Raw genomic sequence first — 20,039 nt, forward strand, 5'->3', positions numbered from 1 at the left:
TAGTAACATGGTTGTTAAATGAATTCGCCTTTGCCATTAACTTTGCTTGTCAGAAGGTCACAAAAGGTGAGCCTATGAGCCCGGAACACTCAACTGTCATAAATGTGAGTCAGCTGCCTTGTGTCTGAATTTTGATCACATGACTACAGGGATGCTGCAATCTTTGTAAGAGTGAAAAATGGTTGTAAGTTGTTGTAACTTTGAACAGTCTGTAGGAAGAAAAATCCACTTTGTGGTTCCACTTCGAAGCCGGGAATAAAATGGAGGCGGATTGGAAAGAAAATTGGTTTATTGTTGAAACAGAACCACCAGGAGTGTGTGATTCTGGGAGAGCTGACCAAATAGCTGAATGAGTGGATGGATCGTTATAGTTTCTTTAACTTTGAAGTTTGGGATTTGTGCAATATAGACTTTGTGTTCTGAAAGGGTGTTGGGTAATTCTTATTGTGGCTGATGGCTATGTCCTGCGTTAGATTTTTGGATGAGGGACTTCTTAGTAATCCTATCACTATGCTATTGTTAGCTGTCGAAATTGCTGTAAGGGGTTTTGAAATATCCTGTCGAGAACCGACTTCTGCCAGCAGTATTTGCTTTGCTTGTAAATGGAGCCATCTAGATAGTTGTCTTCCTCTTTCAATAAGCTTGTTATCTCAAGTGCTGGCATCCCCAGTTAGCTTCTTGTTACAATGTTTTCTTTAGGCATCAGGCTTGAATGTGGAAGGGGGTTCAGGCAGTTTTTTATTAGCCCATCTTGGTCTTTTGGCTTTTCTGAGGCTTTTCCTTATGGCTAATATTTTATTTGGGATGGGAGGGGGTTTTGATTTCTTCTGACAAGTCATTAAGCAAACTGTTGTTAAGTAGAGGACTACCTGTACCCTGAACCTTAAGAGCAGAATTTAAAAGCCGTATTAAGTCATTTATCAATCAACCCCATTTTAGCTCCGTTCTAAAACGAGAGAACACTCAAACAATGAATGTCTAATGGAGATTTTTTTTCTTCCTCTTGCAGGAGACAGAACTAATCATCTTAATATGGCTGCAGTCCCACAAATGTCTATTATTCAAAATTAATCCGTCCGGTTCAACTGGTCTTTCTTCCCCGGTTGCCGATTCAAGGAGGCATCTGCAAAGCTGCAGGAAAGATCTTTTTGAAGCCCTTCGCACAGCTGCCACCGCAACCAGAAAGGACATCTACCGACCTTTCTTACAGGAAGGAAGTTTACCGGGTCTTCATTTTTTTAAGCCACAAAGCCCCCCCCCCCCAAAAAAAGCAGCCTGATCTGGAAGTAAGGGAGACAGTGCAAATCGTTAGAATCGAAGATCGTATTTCGGTCGGTCAAAGTTACGATTTCCTCGCGTTAGAATTTAATTGGGATATAAAGGAAGGATCGGGTCTGTTGAGACACATTTAGAAGCCAACAATGAAAACACATCCTCAGCTTGGGAGCGACGAGGAAAAAAACGTCAAATAGGCGGTGGCAACTCCAGGTGGCCTTTGATACAAAGAGTATCAATTCAATGCAGAAGCAAAATCGCTTCATTTTTCCCTTCGAAGGGACGGAAAGAGGAAGAAGCCGATTCCTCTTTTCTCTGAGGAGAATAACGCGCTACTGCACGCCCCCTCCCCCCCCCACCTCCTTCTACTGACCCACTTTGTCGCCAGCGGGGTGGAGGTGGGGGGGCGGGGGACGGACAGACGGAGGAAGGAGGAGGAGGAGCTCCCAGCCGGATCTGTTGCGAGGCGGAACTCTTTTTTTTTTTTAATTGCCTCTCCTAAAAGTGTATCTTGCGACCCGCGGAGTAATTCGACTCTGTAATGTGAACTCCGCCACACCGCGAGCTCTTAACCTATCGTCTCGGTTTGTTGGCGGAGGGTTACCGTATAAAAAAAAAAGGACCTTGCGAGGAAGGCGGAGCGCAGACAGCGACGTCTTTTAGCCAGCCACCTCGCCGGAATAGCCGCAGAAGGCGGGTAGCCGTAGTGCGAGGAGGGTGTGTTGCGGGTCTTTCTCAATCTCTCCCGCTGGAGGAGAAGGAAGGAAGGGGAAGAGAAAAAAAAAAAAAAGCGCGCGCTGCCTCGTCACCACTGACGTCGGATTTGCTCGTCCTTCCTTCCCGCCTTTCGGTCGTTCCCTCTTCCTGCGCGTGATCCTCTGTCCTGCCACGCGGAGTCTGTCGGCGAAAGGGAGGCGGAACGAGTTGCGCGCTTCTCCTCTCGCCGCCGCCCGTTCTCGGGGTTTTTTGTTTTTTTGTTTTGTTTTGTTAATTCCGCGCCCCCCCCTTTCCCTCCACGGTCTCCTTTCCAATACTTCTCGCCCCCCTTCTGGTAGTTCCTCTGGAGTGCCACGGCGCGCCCCACATCTTGGAAGCAGAAGCCGCCTTTCCTTCTCTACAGACTGGACGTTCTCAATATGAACGGTGTCGTTTACCCTGTGCAACTGCAGGTAAGCGAAAGGGCGGGCGAGCCAACGGCATTCTTTCCAGGCTTCGCCTAAGTCCGCGCGGTTGGGCTTTTTGTCTCCAAGGGGGCGGAGGGGGAAGGGGAAAAAAAATGCCCGTAGGTTGTGGGGTCCTGTGCAACAGAAGACCGTTTGATCTCGAAGGAGGGGACTCCGGAGCCCGCCTGGCCCCGCCGGGTAGCTTCGAGATGGGGAAGAAAAGCGAAGGGCAGCTGCCGGAGCTTTTTGTAGAGTGCGGTACTCGGGTAGCGCACGTGGATTGCCTTGATATCCATAAAATGCGCAGTGGAAATGGAAAGGGGGATTCTGCGTCTAAAAGATTTCGTTATGCGTGGATTCCAAGTAAGGAATATTTATTCCTTTTTGTGTGTGTGGGGTGTGTGTGTGTGTGTCTTTCCACCTCGATTTTGTTAGCCTGATGACCCCTCCCATTCGTTCCAAGGGGGGGGAATGTTCTTTTAACACTCGGTGCAGCTTTTTTCCGCCGAGGAGTGGAAGGAGCGGGAAAAAGAAGAGGCTTTGCTGTGTCAGTATGCCCTTAATTTCAACGTGGATGGTTGCAGTAGTGGGCGTTCCCCTAAATCGGTGGCTGACTATATATATATATATGATCATGGTGTCATAAACCCTCAACAGTAAGAAGGATTTCTACTTGGATCGGGTAAAAAAAAAAAAAACAACCTTGTGAAACTATAAATCGCTCCGATTTTGCAGCATTTTGAGTTGAAAGGCTTCATCAAGGTTCAATACTGTTGAGTTACCGAGATGGGATTATTATCATCCATTGCTTACATTTCTTCTCTTTCAAATCCTCAAAAGACTGCAAGGGAAAGGGGGTATTCTTCTTTGCGGTCAAATAACATAATTTAAGATAGGAAGACCGATTTGAAAGAAAGGCGTGCTAAATTTTGGTGTTTTCAGCAAATCTGACTTGTCATCCCCCAAACAATCTTAAAATACGGGCAAGGAGCCCTGACCCTTCCCAGATGATGTACTCATCATACAGAATATTGGCGGTGTCTAAAAGCATTGGCATATGGCAAGCTAAGACATGTTTTTTGGGGCTTGTTTTGTCTGGATTAGGGAGTATCCTTGTTTGAAAGAAAACAAGGATTGGCAAGGATTTTTGAATTGCAATTTTAGAATTGCCAGGAAGTGGGGAAAATAAGCTATAAGGTAAAAATTGTTCATTATTTGGAAGTTGGTTAGATTTTTTTTCTTATTCTGTTTTTCCTTTGTTCGTTCTCCACGTTGCTGCATCCTGTTGCCAAGCTCATAGGATTGAAAAGCCTCTGCTCCAATATGCTTCTTGGTGGTAGAAATATGATTGGCTAGTGTGCTTTCTTTTTCAACCAATTGAAAGATGAAAGCTGTATGATCGAATGTGTATGTTGCACAGCTACGGAGGAGGGAGACGAGCTTTTGTTAGTCTTCCATATCTTAAAATTGTTTGGTATTACTTTAGAATATAAAAACCACATTTATAAAATAATTATAAGTCTCTTCATGCAGAATGTTCCTGAAGTATTGTATATGGTTATTTGTGGGATTTTAAGTAAGGAAAGTAGTAAATGCTCCTCTGGTCAAAATGTAAACCTCCCAGGAATATTAGCATGGCATTGGCAGTATTAATTTATGTCTTGTCATTTGCTTGTCCCTGAATAGCACAATTTAATAGTTGTATTCTGTATTAAAACAAAAAAAAATCTAGGATTCAAAATATAGGAAGGTTTTTCTCCTTTAAAATATTTGGGAAGGGCTCTACTTTTAATGAGTTTGTAACTTTCCTTTTACCCTATCATTTCTCAGTCAAATATTATGCTTACATACAGTACCTGTATCACAGCCCCTCCTTGTGTTAATTGTTATTTCTGCGAGGTAGAATTAATAGGGTGAAATATTTCTGTCAGCTGAACAGAAACCAGAGTGTTGTGAGGTGGCAAGAATACATTGTGAAAAAGATAAGCCTTTTAGTGCTGCTGCTTTGATCAACATAAACCTAGAAAAGGTTGTCATAATTATATTATGCTTATTTTGCTTACTTGAGCTAAATTTCATACATGTTGTATAGTTGAAGGGGTTCCAGAAAAGGTATGGTGTACCAATATTGAAAGGCATAGTTATATGATTATACTATACAAGAAGCTGTTTTTCCAACTTCCATTACTTTTTATTTCTGTCCTCATTAGAACAGGATTAATGCGCAGTACTGTACTATTTTATCCTAGGACTGTTAATGCTTTGCTGTTTTATATAGTATCAATTCTCATCCAGGCTTTTTTAAAGAGCATTTTCTCAACATTCTGGCATTGAGAAATTGTTACTCTGTTTAGAAATATTATAATTGGTGATAGGAGTGGTTTTTTTAAAAAAAATAAATTTGCAACTTTTTTTGACTCTTCTTTGATCGTAGTTGGCCTCAGGTTTGCAAATCTGTAAATAATCACATTTGGATATTTACCAATTATTTTTGAACTTGGATTGCAGCATAGCTGCATAGGCAGGCATAAAGTTACACAATTGTGTTTTTTTTTTAATCTGAAGAGTGATTTTTTTTTAATTTCACCTGCTGTTGCAGCTATTAATAGTTGGGCGTATGTTTATGAGATGCATAAATTATGAAATATGCATGGCTTTTCAAGTGTCATAATTTGGTTATATAACTGTCTATTTAAATATTTCCATGAATTGGTACATGTCTCCTTCAGGATCATTCTCTAGTAAATCTCTCACACATTTTTAAACATGCACAACTTTACATTAAAGTTTCTTATGCCACATATGCCCTTTCATCCAACTCAAATCAAAGTACTTTTATTAACTGTTCCCTTAAACCTCAAAGATGCTGAAAATTGTAGTACTAAATCTAGGTGGCAATAGTTGCCTTATGGATTTGAATGTTTAATTTATTGAAACTATGCCAGTAATATATGAGGGAATGTATACATGGTACAGCCTGCCTGAAATGATTGAAGTCTAAGTTATTGAAAAATGGTATAGAAATTGGGCGGGGGGGGGATTCCGTCATTACAATTTGGTACATTGAAGAGGCTTGAAAATTATTGGTTTTTGTAGATTTTTATTTAGCTATCATTTCTCAACAAAATAACTCCAAGCAACCGTATAAATACAATAAACTATAGGAAAACATAAATTTCAATTCTCTTCATTGTATTGAATTGCAATGATAGATTTTTCCCAATTTCTATAATGTTTATGTAGCAAGTGCTATGCTGTTTAATCTGACTTCTGCCCAATTTATATTACATTCTAAAATAGTATTTAGTTATAACACAGATCTAAAGATTCAGTTTTCAAATGGAGTAGGCTGTATTTTCAGCTATATCTTAGAATATATACTTAGTATGAAATTGTCCCTGGATTTCTGTTCATAAGGGAATAAAAGTATTTTTCATAGATCTGTTCTTCAAATAACATCTAGAAAATCTGAATAATATATATGGAAATTCCAAATTCATTTAATATTTGTTTTTTGTTTCAGAGTATGATGCATGACTATCACAGAAGAAATTCATGTCTATAGCTTTTAAGGACTTTGATTACATCGTTTTAAAGCCTGATAGTTTTGGAGTCAACAGTTTAGAAGTTACAGCTGCATGCATTTTTTCCAAACCAGTGTTTACCTAAGAAGGAATATAAATTGATATACCCTGTAATAGCACACAGTGGATTATTGAACGTCTCCTAACTGCAAAATCACAGCATAAATTTAACTGGTGAGTTTGTTCATGTATATGTGCTAAATAGTATTTCATGTGATGTATTGTAAATATAAATCAGTATATATTTAAGTAGATAGACTTTCCCATGTTCTGATACCATAAAGCCAGAGTAAAAAAGGAAATAAATGACTACACCAAAAAAATGTAAACACCAAAACAGAATTTTAGCTCCAATTGTAAACAGCTGCATAAAGAAGTCATACTAGACAGATTCGTTGGAGGACAGTTGTCCCAATCTATGCAAAGAAGATAATTCTTACTGTTCTTTCTGACCTTGAAAGCAAACAGAGCAGCTACTTGTAACCATATGTTACACTGAAAAGTCCCTATTGCTGAGGTGGTTACTTTTTCTTGAAAAATAATCATTGAGAGAAAAAGAAGATAACAATGGCGGTTTTTGTAATACTGTCATTTGTAAAGCACAAAGAAACAGTTGCAAAGCGGAACAGCTCTCATTTTTAAAATTAAAAAGCAAGCCTCTACAAAGCTGTTGTTTTCACTTAAGAGAGAGACATAAAAGCTTTTATTCCCCCTCAATATTGATTTCCCAGCTTGTGTTAAAGCAACTTTTATTTTCCTGAAATGAATGCTCAGTTATAATCCAGTTAATTCTGAGGTTTGGATAAGTGTCCTAGGTGTTTTGTTTTGTTTTTAATTAGATATGCCTCCTAACACATATAGAGGGAGAAAGGAGAAACATTCTGGGCAAGGGGCAGAAGGAAGAACAACAGCAGCAACAAAATATTTGTCCTCCAAATTAGTCTATTTACAGTCAAGGGAAGATAGAGATCCACTTTATCTTTGTATAGGGACAGAGATTATTTCTGATACTGATATATGTTTGGTTGTGAGTTGTTCAGAGAGACAATATTCTTTAGTTTTCCTCAGTAACTAAATGCTTTGAGTCACTTTGTAATAACTGGCACTCATTAGCATCCTTAAAATTGTAATTATTTGTCAACAATTATGTAAAAACATGCTTTTCTGTTGTCGATGTGCTTATGGCTAAGAATGCCATAAATTCTCATACCAAATATTTAATCCCATGGTACAGATTCAGTATAATCTAGGAGACATCTGAAATTACAATGGGAAAGAATGGAAAAAGAATGTATCTATTTGAATTAGTTACATCATATTATTGGATCTATTCAAGGGGGAGGGGAGAATCTACTGCATAATTCACTGCAATGCTTGCACACAGGCCTGAATTTTGTTATTTTCTGTATAGTTTACACCATAGTATGATGCATAATTTTAAGATGGTCTTGTGTGCAAGAACTGTGATTAGAGTAGTTTATATTAAATTTCACAAGCTATTCTTTGTTTCAGCCACAGAAACAGCAAAATGATTCCTAATGGGTATTTGATGTTTGAAGATGAAAACTTCATCGAATCATCTGTTGCCAAGTTAAATGCTTTACGCAAAAGTGGCCAATTTTGTGATGTTAAGCTTCAGGTAATATAAATGTGTTTTATTTCATGCCTGCTGATGCTAAGTTTCTAAAATATTCATAAATATTTTAAAGAGGATATCTATTTTGGTAATTTTATTTCAAATATAGATACAGGTCTTCAATTTACAGCTGGTTGCTTAGCAACCTGTTGAAGTTATGATGGACTACCTGGGAAGGGGTACTTAGGACCTGGATTTGAAACTCGATGGTCAGGCCCATGGTCATATGAACACATTTCGGGCGCTTGACACCTGGGTTGCATTTGCGGCCATTTGCAGCATCCTGCAGTCACATGGCCACAATTTAGAACAGTTTTGCCAAAAACATGAATTCACTTCCAATTTTCAGCCAAACCAGCCCATTGTGAACTGTGGGTTCACTTAATGGCTGTGACAGTTGCTTAACAACTGTTGCAAAAAAAAAAATTGGGCCAATCACGTGGGTGACCTGATTTATGACAGTGAATGGGCAGGTTCCATTATAGTCGTGACTCAAGGACTATCTATAATAAGACATTAATAGTGGCCTTCTATTGCATACTGTGAGATCCGTTCACACTACTTTGAGCTTTCTTTTTAAGCCTCTTCTTCAGTTTTCTAATTATGATCATGATTGGTCCAAAATCAATCCTAATTAAATATTTGCATTTATGATAGAAATGTTTTAATATTTTTAAATCAACCAGAAGTAAAAGTGTTTTGCCAAGTGTTTTGGTACATCAAGAGTCACTCAAACTACAGGTTTATAATTTGGTGAACTCCAATTTAATAAATAACGCAGGGTTTTATTTTAATGAAGGTCTGCGGACATGAGATGCTGGCACACAGAGCAGTACTAGCTTGCTGCAGTCCTTATCTTTTTGAAATCTTCAATAATGACAGTGATTCTCATGGCGTTTCTCATGTGAAATTTGATGATCTTAATCCAGAGGCTGTTGAAGTCTTGTTAAATTATGCTTACACTGCTCAGTAAGTGATCCGTTTTTCTATATTACAAACATTTTTACTTTATGCTCTGTCCAGAATAAATCTAAATAATAATTATGTCATTTTAACAGATTAAAGGCTGATAGAGAACTGGTCAAAGATGTATACTCTGCAGCTAAGAGGCTGAAGATGGAGAGAGTCAAGCAGGTATAATGAGGTTTTGGCAGGTAGCAAAACTTGAATGACTTGCCTGAGCACGTTCAGGCTTAGTTAGCACTCACCATAGGAAATTTTCAGGGAATGCTACAGCTGAGACATAGACTTGGAAATCAGTAAACCATTTCAATGGTGCTGCCAAGATACACAAATATATCCATGAATGCATAAAGAATTGAGGTCAGTCATACCTTAAAATATAAATACTGAACACTTTCAAACACATGTCAAGTTAAAGTATATTCAAAATCAATTAGTTTCAATAGCTGCTGGCACACTGTTTTCAGTTCCAGGGCCATTTCATATATTTTTGTTAACCCATTTAAGAAGCTATGTTCTTGTACTCAAAAGATATACCTAAATAGATGAACTAGACACTATAATCATGATTACACAGCAACAAAACTAAAATAAAAGTCTTTAGAGCACATTGTTAAAACTTTGACAAGAAGACTCTTTTAATCATAGTAAGATCATTTAGAGACAAGGTGGCCAAAAATAACTTAACCAAGTGGGCAAAATACTAAGATACAAAAAAGAGACAATATCCCATGAGGGTTGTTTTTTTTTTTTAATATTGATAATAGATAAGTGAATATATTATGTCATTTTAAAAATCAAACTAACGGAATACAGAGTCAGGATCTGTGGTGAGAAAATCTAAAACAATGAAGTTGCAAAGTTATAATATATCATAATTGTAAACTCTTTTTGAAAAAAAAAAGGTTTGTGGAGATTACTTGCTGTCCAGGATGAGTGTTCAAAGCTGCATCTCTTATCGGAACTTTGCAAGCAACATGAGTGATTCGCGATTACTGAACCAGATTGATGGTTACATTCAAGAGCATTTGTTGCAGATCTCTGACCAAGAAGAATTTCTCAAACTGCCACGTTTAAAGGTACTTATCTCATTTCCTTCTTCCCCTATCCATCACCTTGATTCTGTTTTTCACATAAATATTGTTTCACTTAAGTGATCCATGAAATAACCTTTTGACCAAAAAAACAACCCCTATCAATCTGGTACCAGGAACATGTATAAGCATTTAAATTCTTGTTTATTAAGACACCATTTGGAAGTAAACATTTAAGTATACTTTTAGCAGTATTCTCTTTTTCTAATTAAAAAAACAGTTGCATGAAAGTCACCATACATTTACTTACCAAAACACAAACTTGTAATCTTAAACAATTTGCACATAGGCAGTTTTGTAAACAGTGCCACCTCAGCACAAAAAAATACCAGGGTTGTTTAGTATAGATTTTTCCAAGTCATTGTTGCTCGCTGTGATATACAGCCCAGAATTCAGGTCATTTGCACAATAGAAATAGTAAAATACACTAACATCATATAACTTGAACATAACTTTTATTAGGCAATTTAATTACAATAATCAAAACTGATATAAACAAATTTTAGGCCAAAGGAGAAAATGGAAAAAAGAGAATAAATAGTGAATAAATAGAATAAATAGTGTAGGAAAAGAGAAAAGACATATAAAAAAGCAAATATATCATCTGATACCCCATCCCTTGTCTATAAGCAGCTCCATAAAACATCAGCTTCAATCACGTTGTCAGCAAAAAGTTCATAATAAGTTTGCAAAATTTTCAAAAAAAGAATTATAACCTTAATCAAATAAACCAACTCGATTCCTTCCTTTTACTTCTAATAATTTTAACCTTTACTTCAAAATAATATTGTCATATGATTTCCTGTTCAGTTCTTCATCCCACCGCATAAATTTTAAATCTTCAAGATTTAAAAAGCCCCTTTTGTAGATCCAATAAGAAAACATTTTCCAGGTCATTCTGTTGGTTGATCACTTGGTATTTGTTGGTGATGCAGTGGTTAAAGTGTAGTATTGCAGCCAAACTCTGTGCACAGCCTGGAGTTTGATCCTGATGGGGCTCAAGGTTTTCTCAACTTTCCATCCTTCCAAGGTCAGTAAAATGAGGACCCAGATTGTTGGGGACAATATACAAACAATATTTCTTCATTGTAAACCACCCAGATAATGCTGTAAAGCACTATAGAGAGATATAAAAGCCTAAATGCTGTTGCTATTTGCTTTAATTTTAAAAGTTTAGCCAATTTCTTTATATCCAGTAATATAAACCCTAACTTTAACCCTTTTCAAACCTTCTCTATTATTTGTAGTATTTTCGGTACTTTCTCTCTCTTGGCCGATATAATTTGTTCCACATTTGTCTTTCCTTCATTGGACACAGTATATCCATGCTATTTATTTATTTATTTATTATTTATTTTGTTGCATTTCTATGCCGCCCAACTCCCAAGGGACTCTGGGCAGCTTACAACAAAGAATAAAACAATGCGAACAATCCCATAAAAATGTTAAAAAGAAAAACATTAAAAACTTTAAAAACGTCAAAACACATGCACTCCAATTCGTGGCCGGGTCTCGCAAGATCATTATAACGAGATCAACAGCCCCAGGCCTGCCGGAAGAGCCAGGTCTTCACCGCTTTGCAGAAGGCCAATAGGGTAGGCCTTCCAGGACCACCACCTCCATCCCGTGAGACACCCCACATACTGCTTTAATGACTTTTGTAGAGGCTTAATGACCATACATGCAAGTGCCAGGATTGCAGTCATTGAATGAATCAGTCACATACTATCTCACTTAACTTATCTCACTTAAAGAGCCAAGATAGCGCAATGGTTAGAATGCAGAACTGCAGACTACTTCAGCTGACTGCTAGCTGCAGTTCAGCAGTTCAAACCTCACCGGCTCAAGGTTGACTCAACCTTCCATCCTTCCAAGGTCGGTAAAATGAGGACCCAGATTGTTGGGGACAATATGCTGACTCTGTAAACCGCTTAGAGAAGGCTGTAAAAGAACTATGAAGCAGTATATAAGTCTTAAGTGCTATTGCTATTAACAAATGCAACAACTTACAACTGAAATTCTGGGCTCACTTCCTAAGTATCTGTTCACAGAAGGCTAAAATATATTGTTCAAAATGTTAGAAATTGCTCGTTCTGAATGATTCAGTATAATAGCCATAGAGTACTAAGTTTCATTTGTGCTTTTTATTTTGAAATACCTTCATCAATTACTAATTGCTGTTTAGATTACAGTTGATAACTTCTTTCCCTGTTGAAAATGTAAACTCTACTTAGGTTTTCAGTATTATACAAAAATATATGTAAAAGTATAGTCTTTGAAAACTGAAGAAATCTTTATCATACCCTGTTTCCCCCAAAATAAGACATTCCCTGATAATAAGCCCAATCGGGCTTTTGAATGCATGGCAATAAGGCCAAGCGCTTATTTCAGGGTTCAAAAAAGTATAAGACAGGGTCTTATTTTCAGGGAAACATGGTATTTATAATGTTTGTTTGGGGTTATAGGCTCTCTTAACTAGTGTGAATTTAGGGTTGCGCTTTGTGACCTCAATGTGCTTTTCTTTTTTATTTCAGCTGGAGGTTATGCTGGAAGATAATGTTAGCTTGCCCAGCAATGGGAAGCTGTACACAAAGGTAATCAACTGGGTACAGCGCAGCATTTGGGAGAACGGAGACAGCCTTGAAGATCTGATGGAAGAGGTCAGTTTTAAGAAAAATGAGATTGGGCCATCTTTAACGGCTACATTTTTCTGAAATTAAGGATGATCCCTTCTCCTTTTTTGTTCCCTTTAAAACAAAAATTATAAAGAATTTAAATTTTACTGTAGGTATCCCTAAGCTGAGAAACTAGGGGGGTTTCAGGTGAGCTGCTTAAACTACTGTTCGAGCTGGTCTTCTGTTTTTGTCTCTGTTTTCTTTAGGAAACTTCAAATATAGCAATTATCTTCACTTTAAATTTGGGGAGGTGGTTTGAAACTTGTTTTGTTCTTAATGTATTCTTTTTACAGGTTTTACTTAAAGAGAGAAAGTAGCACAAAGGTTCTAATGGTTGTTCCTCCCCATTGATTTATCTCCCCATAGGTTTATTAACAAAACTAGGATACTCATCGCTGAAGGACCATAGAAGAAACTTCAAGTGTAATGACACGTAAAGAAGCAGCAGTTCTGCCCCAGTTCTCCTATGAAAATTCGCTGTGGGCAGAGAACGATGATGATGTTTAATGGTGTTTACTTCTTTACAGGCTATTTTAACAATTGAAAAGTTTTGTATAATTAACAAGCCTAATTCATGAACATAACTTCAACCATTTGATTTAAAAATGAAATGCACTGGAGATTCACATTTCAGATTGTTTCAAAAAATTTATTTAGTTGCCATCAAGGGGAAGCCTTAATTTCCAGAGCAGTTGTTTGCTCAGAATCAAATTTCCCTTAAAGTACTAATACATTTAATCTGAGATGTAGTAGGCAACAGAAGTTCCTGAAATGAAAAATAGTTCCATTATCTTTCTTGCAATCCCTTTTATAAAACATAAGTGTTTGATTTACCTATTTCAAAACTGTGATTTGCAAAAAGAAATTTGTACAGTTTATTCTGAACGATAATGTACATTATACTGTTGTACATTTGGATGTTTATGGCACGAGTATAGAAGTCAAGAAGATTTCTTTTGAGCTGTGAAAACAAGAAGCCTTTATCCAGTGTTTGAAGACCTGTCGTCGTGAGAGAAACCTCCCTTTTAAAAAAAAAATGCCATTCTGCTAAATGGAGAGAAGATCAGGCTGCACTCCTGGAATCCTAATGAAGTTTCTATACAATGTACCATTAGTTAAGCAGCAATGGAGACTATAGCCAGATTGCTGTTCTGTTGTTTTGCAGGTTCAAACGTTGTACTACTCAGCTGATCACAAGCTGCTTGATGGAAATCCACTAGATGGACAGGCTGAGGTGTATGGCAGTGATGATGACCACATTCAGTTTGTGCAGGTACAAAATGCACATGGTCTGAGGTAACCTCAGGTAAAGCTGGGTAGAGTAGTACGACACAACTAAAATGTTGTGTAGTATAATGAAAATAAGACATTTCCAGTTTAGAAGACTAGGTAAATACAAACTTAAATAATTGTGTCTTCTGGCTCATCTAGTTTTGAGCTGTTCCTTAATGCATTTAATACACACTAAATACTGTGAAACCAAGAATAGAATTAGATATTTAACTTGAGCTTCCATGAGGTTGAAAGATTTATATGGGCTGAGAAGATGAATGTGACAGAACAAGTCTCCCCTTTTCTCAAGAGTTCTGGAGAAAAGGAGTATTGGAGAAAATAGAACATGTTTCTGTCACAACTGGCAGCTAGGTACCAAATCGTAACATAATTTTGAAATCCTGGTGTAAACAATGGGCTCACTTGAGCAAAACGGTTTGTCGTTGCAGGAATAAATTAATGTGTTCTGGATAAATGGCAGAAAGTAGTGGGAAATTTTGTTTCATTTAATGAGATTCCTGTTTGTTTTCTGGACTTAGTAATAAGTTGTTTTCACACTTCAATTTATTAAGTTTGAAACAAAATTCATATTAATTTTAATTGTGACTCATTTCTGAATTTACAAGAACTAGAGTGAGATGGCATTACTTTCTCAATAGCCATTTTTAGTAAGTTTTTCACTAGCATTTAATGTTTGAAGAGAGCAAATGGTATTAATTTACGTGCATCGATTTAGAAGTGAAGAGCAAAAAGGAGAAAAGGTTAGGATATTTAAACAAGCAGTCAAATAAAAAATACGAAGAAATAGAAGAAATAATGAAACACAGGTTAAAGGGAAATAGGAAGCTCTGTTGCAGAATAACTTTATTCTAAAAAAATAGATCCCCTAATTTTAGCTGAGAAATCCTATAGGCCAGTGATGGCGAACTTTTTCGGCACTGAGTACCCAACTGGAACGCATGCATGCACTGGCCAGCTGGTCTTCGGGTTTCCGGCGCACATAGGTTCACCATCACGGCTATAGGCAATAAGGTGAAAATTTTATGTTGGCAAGAAAATGGTGCAGTAGCTACTGTAGATTTAAACCATTGAAAAGTAATAAAAATAATACAGAATAGATTTAAAGTAGGTAATTTACATAGTGTTAAAATAAGCAATTTAGTTAGATAGGGTTTATGTTTTGTGCTAAGCATTTGTCTTAGTGCAGTGTGTGAACCCAGTTTTGTGAGTGGTAAACCAATGGCTTGTATGATGTGTGAATACAGTTTGTAATACCTTGAATTTCGTAAAAGCTGATTTGATGTAAGGAATAAATTATTTCATTTGTATACATTTGAATTGTATTTTAAAATGAAGACCTGTGAAGTTGAGGATAGTAAGTGATTAAATGGAGTAGAACATTATTTTGTGGATAAACAAAGCATTAACTCTTTCATCTTGCTGCTAAAGCATTCAGCAAGTTACCTGTGTAGCTGTGCATATTGGATGAGGCTCTACAGCAATAAAAGTAGTTCTGAAGACAAAGGCAGAGCAGATTTTGCTCCCTGGCTAGGTTTCTGTAGCTGCCTTTTGATTTTGCAGAAAAGGCCACTCCGTGAGAATGATCTCAAGCAGTTAAGTAGCAGTTCTTCTGGAAGTCTCTCACCAAATGCAGCAGTGCAGAATCTTAAACACGAGTGGAAAATTGTTGCTTCAGAGAAGACCTCAAGTAAGCCAAAGTTTGTTGTTGCTGGTTTTACTTTAGATTATTTCATTCGTGTTAAATGCAGAAGTAGTGGGAGGAAGTAAACAACTGCTCACGTACATAATAGATATTCTTTTTCCTTGAATGATTTAATGATTTTTAGAATTACAACACATTTAGAGGGAAGGATGTGAAAACCTTGGTATACTGAAATTGAAATATATGTTTTGCTTTTCAGATAACACCTACCTGTGTCTTTCTGTTCTGGATGGTGTCTTTTGTGTGATTTTCCTTCATGGTCGTAGCAGTCCACAGAGTTCCCCAACTAGTACTCCACGACTGATGAAAAGTTTGAGTTTTGAGGTTCAACCAGATGATCTTATAGAAAAGGTGATGTCTCCTATGCAGTATGCTCGATCTGGATTGGGAACAGCAGAACTTAACAGCAAGCTGGTTGCTGCAGGTAATATCATAATTCTTATACCTTGGGTTGAGCAATATGTTGCCCTTCAAATCTTTTGGAACTGGAGGTATGCTAGCTAACAGTAGCAAAAGTTCAAGTTCATAAAAATTTTGGAGGATCACACATCTAAGCTTTTTAAAGATAGTATTTCGCTAACCCAATAATACATCTTCTATATGTTCTTTTTACAACCAGGTGGCTATAACAGACAAGAATGTTTGCGCACTGTGGAATGCTATGATCCACGGACAGATTGCTGGACTTTCATCGCACCAATGAGGACTCCAAGAGCTCGATTCCAGATGGCAGTTCTGATGGTATGTTTTGAAGTAAATCACATGTTCATTTCCCTGCTGAAACCTGTTTAACAATTGCAATGTGTTAGATTAGGTGGAGGTAGGAGAGTAGGATTCTCTGGAGTAGGAGGGGATCAATATTGCGGGGGTGTTTTATCTTGAGATAAGCCTTTAATACTAGGCCATTATGCTATCTTAGTGGTTTTCATTATACCGATTTAAAAGCCTCTTCTCTATTAATGCACAGATTTAGAGATAATATAATTTAAAAGATCATTTCAACAACATTTATTTCCACTACCCAGGGACAGCTGTACGTTGTTGGTGGATCAAATGGACACTCCGATGATTTGAGTTGTGGGGAGATGTATGATCCCGAAATTGATGATTGGACTCCAGTTCCAGAACTGAGAACTAATCGTTGCAATGCAGGTAAATATCTATAATGCTCTATAAAGCTACTAATTTTAAAACTTGCAAACTGTAACTTCTTCTCTCTTTTTTTTTCCCCTTTGCATGAACAGGAGTATGTGCACTGAATGGAAAACTGTATATTGTTGGTGGGTCAGATCCTTATGGACAGAAGGGATTAAAAAACTGTGATGTCTTTGATCCTATAAACAAATCTTGGACAAGCTGTGCTTCGCTAAATATCCGTAAGTTCATAATCTTTTCAAGTTTTGGAGTGATTTATTTTCTCTTCTTGCAGATTTTGTTTTACCTGTAGAAGGTGTCAGAATTTACCAATGGCAAGTTTATGCACCTGAAAATTTAACTCAGGAAGAATTATATGCTGCAAGTAAAGAAAAGCAGAATTTTCCAGAATGCCTAAGTGACACAATCTTAGACATAGAATCTTGATGATAAACCAGCTTTTTTTCTTCTTCTTTTATCTTTATAGGTAGACACCAGTCTGCCGTATGTGAACTTGGTGGGTATTTATATATCATTGGAGGAGCTGAATCGTGGAATTGCCTTAACAGTGTAGAACGTTACAATCCGGAAAACAATACTTGGACGCTAATTGCATCTATGAACGTGGCTAGGCGCGGAGCTGGTGTTGCTGTTCTTGATGGTAAGCTCATGGGTTTGGAGAAGTATGACAATTTTTTTACTTTAACAGTTGCTTAAATTTGTGAGCATACAGCACTACTTCCATATTATTTTAATCTGCCTCTATACTACAACATCAAGTTGACTATAGATACTTCAGATACACTGGCTTGTTACACAAGTAGGTATAGAGTGCACATGTATACATGCATGTACATGATTGAAAGTTGTGAAATTCAAGCTACTCGAAAACTCTTTCCTACTTATTGCCATTCAAAGATCTATACTTGTGACAATGGGATACATCTGAGTAGGGTTCTGTTTTCCATGTAGCAGTGGAATAAATTATAGGATAAACTATTTTGTGCATAACTGTTGCATGGAACAGAACATTTGCATTTAAGTAATCCCTGTCTTAACTCAAATGCTTTTATTTTGGGGTGACTTATTCCATGCACTGGTGAAATATGCTGCTTTGCTCTTGGCAGAAGTGGTTTTATAGGAAATAACTGAAGATATCAGAGATAAGTGGAGGGAATCAATGGGATATGTTGCACCTGGAAAATCAGAAGTTGATGGGAAGTATACCATAAAGGCATCAGCTGCCGTGGGGAAGGAGGAAAGATGCTAAGGAGGGGAAAATGAATCTGCAAATCAATAGATTATGCTGTACTGGGAGCAGTTTGTGGGAGAAGAGGGAAGATAGTACAAATTATCCTTGCCCATTAATATTGTGTTTAGCCCAAACCTAGAACAGTTAAAGTATTCTAAATTGACTGATCTAAAATAATTTGGCAGACAAGGAAAACCAGTTGAAGATGTTTCATAGATGACATCTACCCCCGGCTAGATTTGCAAAGATATTTCTGAGTAAATCTCCAGTGTGATGGAAATGTAACGAACTACGGAACATATTACCACCATTGGTGGACATGTCCAGCTGCAAAGAAGTTCTGGGCTAAAATTAAAGAATGGCTAGAGAAAATAATAGAACAACCTATGAGCGGAAAACCAGAGACATTCTTATTAGGGATATTTACAGAAAAATATACCAAGGAAATAAAATATTTGATCTTACACATTATAACAGCTGCCTGTATGGTATACGCACAAAATTGGAAAAAAGGAAATATACCAACAGAAGAAGAGTTGATAAAAAAATCTTAGAGTGTGCCGAGATAAATTAACAAAAGAGCTTAAAGAAAAAGAGGATATGGAATATTATATAATCTGGCGCAAATGGTATAAGTGACTGGAGAATAGGAATAGGAATAACGGAGAAGAAAAATAGGGGTGAAATGTAAAAAAGGAACTAATGAATATGTCAATGTATAGAAAATATAAAGTTAATAGAGGTCTTAATAAATACACTAATTAAAAGAGAGGGGACAAGAAACGAATAATATAAAAGGAAAAGGGAGAAAATGTAAATACTAGAAGATCATCACGAAATAGCTGTTAAGAGAGTATACAATATAAATGTATGTCTTGTAATGTCATTTTATGTTATAATAATTAAAAATTAAAAATTAAAAAAAAATAATTTGGCAGAACTGACCTAGTTTCAAAGAAAACTAATTAGTTCACTATACAATTAGTCTTCAGATATTAAGCACATATATTTGGGGGAGAGGGTGAATAATTGAAAATTTGCATTTTTGGCAGTTTACTGGGATACAAGTTCTTCAAGCTTATGTTCTTATTTGCTTCCTAGGAAAACTCTTTGTTGGTGGTGGCTTTGATGGCTCACGTGCAGTCAGCTGTGTGGAAATGTATGACCCTGCTAAGAATGAGTGGAAGATGTTGGGTAGCATGACCACACCAAGAAGCAATGCTGGTTTTGCAACAGTGAACAACACTATCTATGCAGTGGGAGGATTTGATGGCAACGAGTTTCTGAACACAGTTGAAGTCTACAATTCAGAATCCAATGAATGGAGCCCCTACACAAAAATCTACAAGTTCTAATTTCCTTAAAACTAACAGGCTTAGTGATGTAATTGTTTTAGTAGAGGTACACATGTGAATAAGGTGGGAGGGGGAAGGGTTAAAAGTTGCCATCAGCAACAAGGCTTTTGCATATTGCATACTATTAATATGCTGTACATATTTTTTTAGAATAAATGAAGGGTGTTGTATGCATTAGAATTTAATTTAGACTTAACATTAGATTCTTCTGAGATAAGAATGTAAGTTGATGGCATATCATTTCATGAGCATCCCCCAATGTTACGTTTTGCTGATTTGCACAAGCAAATATTTTTATTTTGGAATTGTTTCTAGTGCAAGAAAGAAACAGCAGTCTTCATTATCAGCAATTGCTTTATAGGCCTTTTTTCTTAAATAACTGGAATAATCTCATAAGCCTTATTTAAATAGCTAAACGGCTTTATTTAAAAAAAGCTGACACACCTGCCATTTTGACTGCCTTTTATAACTTTTTATATATTAATAGAGCCAGGACTCTTATAACCTTGAAGTGACATGAGCATACAAATGTATGATGCAAAGAGACAATCTCAAAATTCATAGACTGGAGTAAGACATTTAATTTACTACCGTGAGAGCTATTAATTTTCCCCCTCTATGATGTTATATGATCTCTTTAATGCATAATTGTTTTCCATTACATCTGAATGGAGTTCCTGAACCTGAGTGTTAATACGAGTGAGGAAGTATAACTCTGAAATTCAGCCAAGATAGAGGGTGTTTTCTGTATGGTTCTTAAGCAGTTGTAACAAACGTGCAGAGTTTTAAGATGCAAAACAAAAAAGTCTGTGCTGTCTTAGGTTACCTATCTCAAAAATTATTGTATAAGTTTGTATCTTTCTACTGCAAGCTCAAAACATGCTGTAATACAAATTGTGTTTCATTTCTTTAA

General features: G+C 36.9%; 1 protein-coding gene across 1 annotated transcript; it reads left to right on the top strand.

Moving 5' to 3' along the window:
- The first annotated feature begins 1,912 nt into the window (after positions 1 to 1,912).
- IVNS1ABP (influenza virus NS1A binding protein) lies at positions 1,913 to 20,039 on the top strand. Its single transcript, XM_034409615.3, has 15 exons — positions 1,913 to 2,444; positions 5,962 to 6,196; positions 7,535 to 7,661; positions 8,458 to 8,627; positions 8,717 to 8,792; positions 9,527 to 9,700; positions 12,250 to 12,375; positions 13,556 to 13,663; positions 15,244 to 15,370; positions 15,585 to 15,809; positions 16,005 to 16,126; positions 16,411 to 16,537; positions 16,630 to 16,761; positions 17,007 to 17,180; positions 18,873 to 20,039. The coding sequence occupies exons 3-15, from the start codon at positions 7,551 to 7,553 to the stop codon at positions 19,124 to 19,126; spliced, it is 1,926 nt and encodes a 641-aa protein (XP_034265506.1). The 5' UTR covers positions 1,913 to 2,444; positions 5,962 to 6,196; positions 7,535 to 7,550; the 3' UTR covers positions 19,127 to 20,039.

The sequence above is a fragment of the Pantherophis guttatus genome, chromosome 3 (assembly GCF_059756535.1).
Source record: "Pantherophis guttatus breed Tessera chromosome 3, ASM5975653v1, whole genome shotgun sequence".
Taxonomy (NCBI): Eukaryota; Metazoa; Chordata; class Lepidosauria; order Squamata; family Colubridae; genus Pantherophis; species Pantherophis guttatus.